Source organism: Crocodylus porosus, unplaced genomic scaffold (genome assembly GCF_001723895.1).
Source record: "Crocodylus porosus isolate Cpor-Errol unplaced genomic scaffold, CroPor_comp1, whole genome shotgun sequence".
Lineage (NCBI taxonomy): Eukaryota > Metazoa > Chordata > Crocodylia > Crocodylidae > Crocodylus > Crocodylus porosus.
The window spans coordinates 22860005-22866004 of NW_017728913.1; the positions used below are offsets into that span (position 1 = coordinate 22860005).

The following is a 6000-nucleotide window of genomic DNA, read 5'->3' on the forward strand; positions in this document are numbered from 1 at the left end:
GGCTCTCAGCTTCATGCCTGCTTTACAGAAATTGGGGACTCCTCCCTAGCTTGTTCCTGTGGCCATTGGCTAAGAGCAAGTTAGACTTGGGGATATCCAAACCCAAGTCCTCCATGCGTGGGTCTTCATGCAGGATGCTTGCCAGTGGATTTGGGAGTATTTTCAGCCTTGGGCTGAAAAGTTGGGGGTGGAAGATACTTGCTGGTTGTAGTACCACATATGGTGTTTGATCAGTTGAGTTTTGCTCGATCAAGAGGATTCAGAACTGATTTGGCTAATCAGACCTGGAATGAAAAAATTCCAAGAACCCCCGCCCCGCAAAATTGTATTATATGTAAGTACATGCCACAGTGTTACTTAAGAGTATGTTTCTGGATCATCTCTGCTAAAAGTTACAGCTGGATGAACTAAGTCCATGGGTACTATATGCTAATAATTACAGCCTTAATAATTACAGCCAGGTCATTTTTTTTTCAAATTTGTTCTTCACTTCCATATGTTCAGAGAGAGCAGGATCTAACAGTAAGAAAGGAGCAAAGGGGCTACAGAGGGAAGAAGTTCAGGAGGCACAGGGCAAAGGGGCTACCTGACCCCACAGATTTATTTTCCCCGCTGTAGCAGCGGAAAGGGAACAAACGCAAGACAAACTTTTAATAATTAAATTCCATATCTGGAAAATTATATCAAATCTATAATTTTTCTGTATATAGAATATAATTATTGGGGAGTTGTCTTATGATCAGGGTCATCTTATATTTAAGTAAATGCAGTATTTACCAAAGAAAAATCTTCATATAGCTAAAGATGTGACTGATATATCACATCAAAAAAATAATTATGTTTAAAGTAATTTCAGGTTGCAAAGTCAAGCACCCAGGAGTTAAGAAATGCCAGAATTAAGCTTCCCTGAACAATCTTAATTCATCTCTTTTGTGTACATGCATTTTGGTACAGTTTAATTACATAAATACATTATATTTCTTCACTTGAAAATGAAGTCTTGTAAGGGGAAGTGTCAAGCAATTGTGAGCAGAGGCAAGTTTAATCTACAAATAATATACTCCCAATATGTCAGTTAAAGAAGACAGAATACCCTTTTTCTTCTTCCTTAATCCACTTTGCTAATCTGCAAAAATCCTTCTAGAGGAATGCTGTAGGCCAGGATTCCAAACCCTGTGCACATGTGTCGGGGATAGATGGAGCCAGGGTATACAACATGCGTCTTTGGGACACAGAGCAATTGTATATATCTATATATAATTATTCTAGGAAGTATCACTCTATGGCTTTTACTCTCCCTGAAGAGGAAGGAAATGCAAACCAATAAGAAAGTAAGGCTCATTTTGGCCCGTAGCTGGAAAAGGTTGCCTAACCCTGGTCTAGAAGAGGGTTTGCTGGCTGACTGGAGTTGATGGTGCATAGCTGGGTCCTTAATTAACCCAGATTAAGAGAAAAAAAACCTAGACATGAAATTCCTTCATTACAATCAAACAATTACTCTTGAAACTGTCCAGTGTTTTAAAATATATGTAAATAATGTGTTGTTTTAGTACCTTGAAGAAGACAATTGTATATTTTCCTCCTTTTTGAGTGAAATCAAGCAGAAAGCGTTCAACTAGATAAAAGAAGGGTAGATATTCTTTATCATTGTATAACCACATGAGAAGTAAAGAATCCCCATCAATCACAAACAATTCAGACTCAACAAAGTCATTTAGTAAGCTGACATGCCTGCATGAAAAGAAAAACAGTATATATGTAATCAACTAGCATGTACATAATCCTGTACAAATAAAAATTGTTGGGGAGAGGGGAAGGGGAGAAAATTTGACTACTACTAGATTTAACTGATCAAAAAATATTTAAATTATTTAAAATCTACCAAAATTAATTGCACAGGCTGATTCAGAACTAAACTATCTTCCTTGGATCTAAAATTAGGCATAAGCTGTTTGCATGCTTATGCATTCATTCATTCACTCTCTCACTCATCATACTGAACAGTTTTGTCAGTATTCGACATCATGCTATCTAAACCAAATCAACTTTCACAGTCATTGGGCATGTCTCCATGTCCACTTCAATGCATTAGCCTATTTGAATGTGCATTAAAGCATAACAAAAACTGTGCTCTTTAACTAATTCACATTAAAATAAGCTAATGTGCCTTTTTTCTTGTACCTCACCAGGGAGGTACTAGATTTAATTCGCATTACCTGAAGTGCATTAATGAACATGTAGTTGTGCCCAGTATCAATATACCTGCTGTTGCTGTTTCTCAAAAGGTTGCAACCACAATGTCTGTTTTGTGCACCCCCTTCCTTGATTCCTAGTCATTATACACAACAGTTCAGTTCATCATGATTGATTTCACGGTAGACCTCTGGGAGTTCTTTTAACATTTTAGACAAGGAATTTGCAACCTTTGAGCTGTTGTGTGCTAAATTAGACTGAAGCTTGATCTAAGGCTGCCTACTCCCTGTGACATGGCTGCTGCCAATTCACCCTGCTCTCAATTTTCCTCACTGCTGAATGGCTCTGCTGTCCCAGCTCACACCATCCCTTCTCAGGCCAGATATGGCTCAGGAGCCATAGGTTGCCAACCCCTGTATTAGACAAATGGGTTTCTTTGGCTAATGATGAATTTTATAAGAAGAAAAAATAGTGACCATTACCTACACTCTCAACACCACATACAGTTGGGAGAAATAATGGGTTGGGAGAAGCATCCTACTACCAAGAAGTGGCCAGTCATGATGGACTGAGAATCTCTTAGGTACCTGCTTGACATGTCTTATTCACATGCTTGAGGTTAAAAAGATTTGGTGTCAGGCAGATATTTCCCCCAGGTAAAACTGAGAAGGACAACTTTTTTTTTGCCTTCTTTTCTAATATGGCGCAAAGTTTACTTCCTGGATTATGTGGATGTATTTTACCTAACAGACTCCCTGCCACTGCAGGAGGCCATGCTGCTGCTGGTGTCTTTGGTCTCTTCTGTTTGCTGTCTTTGGCACAATGTTGTTTTTTTAAAACTTGAGATTCTTTGTATTAAAGAGTCTAAGTTTTAAAATATACAGGAATGTTTTCTGTCTGTGAGATACTGGGAGAGGAGATCAGGATGAGTGGTTGCTCCTCAAGGGACTGATCCTGGATGCACAGGCAAAGTCTATCCCATCATGGAGGAAAGGCAGCAAAAGGGCACAGCAGCCCCCTTGGCTCTGCAGGGAACTAGCATACCTCTTGCATCTAAAAAAAAAGGCCTACAAAGGAGGGAGGACTGGATCCACCTCCAAGGAGGAATACTCTGCACTGGTCTGGACCTGCAGGGAGCGTTAGAGTAAAGTGTCCACACCTGAGGACAGGAGGGTGATCCAGGCTGACCTTGACAGGCTCAGAAAATGGGAAGACAAGAACCATATGGTGTTTAACACTGAAAAATGCAAGGTTCTCCACCTTGGGAAGAAAGACCTGCAGCATGCTTATAGGCTCAGCAGTGCTACGCTGGCTAGCACTATGGACGAAAGGGACTTGGAGGTCATGACTGACCACAAGATGAACATGAGCCATCAATGTGACACTACAGCTAGTAAAGCAAGCAAAACATTGGCTTGCATCCATAGATGCTTCTCAAGCAAATCCCAGGACCTCATTCTCCCATTGTACTCGGCCTTGGTAAGGCCGCAGCTGGAGTACTGTGTCCAGTTTTGCTCTCCACAATTCAAAAGAGATGTGGAGAAGCTTGAGAGAGTCTAGAGGAGAGCCACATGAATGATCGGAGGTCAGGAAAACAGACCTTATGATGAGAAGCTGAGAGCTATGGGACTCTTCAGCCTGGAAAAGCACAGGCTCAGGGGTGATCTGGTGGCCACCCAGAAGTTTATCAGGGGTGCTCACCAGGATCTAGGGGAATGTCTGTTCACCAGAGCACCCCAAGGGATGACAAGATTGAATGGTCACAATCTCCTCCATGACCATTTCAGGCTGGACATAAGGAAGAACTTCTCTACTGTCCAAGCCCCCCAAGTTTGAAATAGACTGCCGCCAAAGGTGGTTCAAGCACCTACTTTGTCTTCAAGAGACATTTGGATGTTTATCTTGCTGGGATCCTATGACCCCTGCTGACTTCCTGCCCTGGGGCAGGCGGCAGGACTCGATGATTGCCCAAGGTCCCTTCCAGCCCTAATGTCTATGGAATCTATGAAATCCCTTCATCCTATTCCCATTAAGAAGACTTGGGGAACCAGTCTCAGGTGCTGATTTAGGTGTGCCAAAATAACAGTGCAAAATCCCATGGCAACAGTAGTGGGTTAGAATACTGTACTGTACTGTGGCAGCAGCCACCAGAGAGGGTTCCAGGAACTAGCACAACAATGGCAGCAGAAGCCTAGGTGTTGGGATCAGATAAGACTCCCATCTTTGGCCAGAACACAAAAATCACTAGTTACACCTCTGCTATTTACCTAATAGTATGAGATTTGTTTTAGCTTAACCACCAATCACTTAGACCCAATCATTTTTGTACTGGGGGGGAAGCATGTCAACACATGCAATTAATGCACCTGAATTTTCTGCACACGCATATGAATGTGCGGCAGTCAGAAGCAAAATTCAGTTTAGGGCTGCTCCTGATCTGCTCTGCCCTCCTGCAGCAGCCAGGGGGAGCACAAGGGTCCCCCAGGTGCCAGTCCCAGGCTGGCAGGGGAAACAAGGGTTAGTTCTGATCTCTGCAGGGTTGGGGAGAGCTATCCAGCAGCCAGGACAGCTCTTCCAGCCACATGGGTATCAGGATGGGTCCCAATCTCCACATGGCTGGGAGGCAGCATCCCACTGACCCGGGTCAGCTCTCCCCACCCCCTGTGGCTCCCTGTTGCCTAGGTGTCTACACATGTGCTTTAGCACATTAGTTTAATGCACTGGTTTCTAGTACCTATATCTACAGGTACTAGAAAATGGCTCATTAGACTAATCTAGACTAGATTAGTAGTACATGTGAAGCAATTACTGTGCACAGTAATTGCTGCACATGTGTAGATGCTTTACTGTGCATTAGATTAGTCTAATGTGCATTAGTCTAATGTGCAGTAAAGCATCTCGTGAAGACACACCCAGGATGAAAGAAATAAGACTCAAGCATTTCTAAAGATCCTGCTAGGATCAATAATGCAAAGACATGGTATGAGATAATTACACTATGCTGACAATGCCATGTACTGGATTTAATGAAAACATTTTCCTAACAAACTAATTCATCGTAAATCTCTCAATACTTACTTAGCTTGTGATATAGATTTCCAAATATATAAGGACAATTTCTTCAGAAATACAAGACATTTTCTTAGTTCTAAAATAAATATATGGCAATAGTTACTCATCAATAAATTATGAGAGAGGAATGTAATAAAACATAATATTGGAATTATAGAAATCAACATGAGCTAGAAATTCTCACCAGGATTTTGGGAACCACATTTGTCCAAGAGTTTTCTGGAATCTTTTCTTTCACTTTCCAAAACCTGCCACAATTCTCCTTCGGTTCTCAGCACACCAGAACTTCTGTTTTCTCCTTCCTTTTCTTTTTCTTCTTCTTCTTCACTTTCCTCTACTTCATATGATGAAAATGTGTCTTCCATACAACTATCCATTAATTTAGTCTCATCATCCTCATTGCTGTCCCTTTCACTCCCACTCTCATCACTAACATCTTCCTCAAAAACAGTTTCTGCAGAAGCCATCCCAGACTCTTTCTGAGATCTAAAAAGGAAACTGTATGTCATCACCAGTACATTTTCAAACAGTATGATGTGTTCTTAGTTTTGGTTCATTAAATGATACAGCTTATCTACATTTTTTTCCATTTTCCTACCAATTCTACTCAATGCTATTTATATTTTGCAATAATTCTCAGAATTGTGTAATGAACATAAATACAGATGTGGAAGCAAAGCCATGTATTATACATATTTGTCACTGAAGTCTACCATAGACCTATAATTCCACTGC

The 6000-nt window shown here is 41.1% G+C and overlaps 1 protein-coding gene across 1 annotated transcript in view; it reads right to left on the minus strand.

Annotated features, from left to right (window-relative positions):
- LOC109309602 (probable ATP-dependent RNA helicase DDX60) overlaps positions 1 to 5746 on the minus strand; it is a 92454-nt gene extending 86708 nt beyond the window's left edge. The window contains exons 1-3 of the mRNA XM_019534344.1: positions 5450 to 5746; positions 5272 to 5341; positions 1554 to 1731 (exon numbers count right to left, since the gene is read on the minus strand). Of these exons, the coding sequence (XP_019389889.1) occupies positions 1554 to 1731; positions 5272 to 5341; positions 5450 to 5732 (531 nt within the window). The 5' untranslated portion in view covers positions 5733 to 5746. The remainder of the gene's footprint in view (positions 1 to 1553; positions 1732 to 5271; positions 5342 to 5449) is intronic.
- Positions 5747 to 6000: the final 254 nt, after the last annotated feature.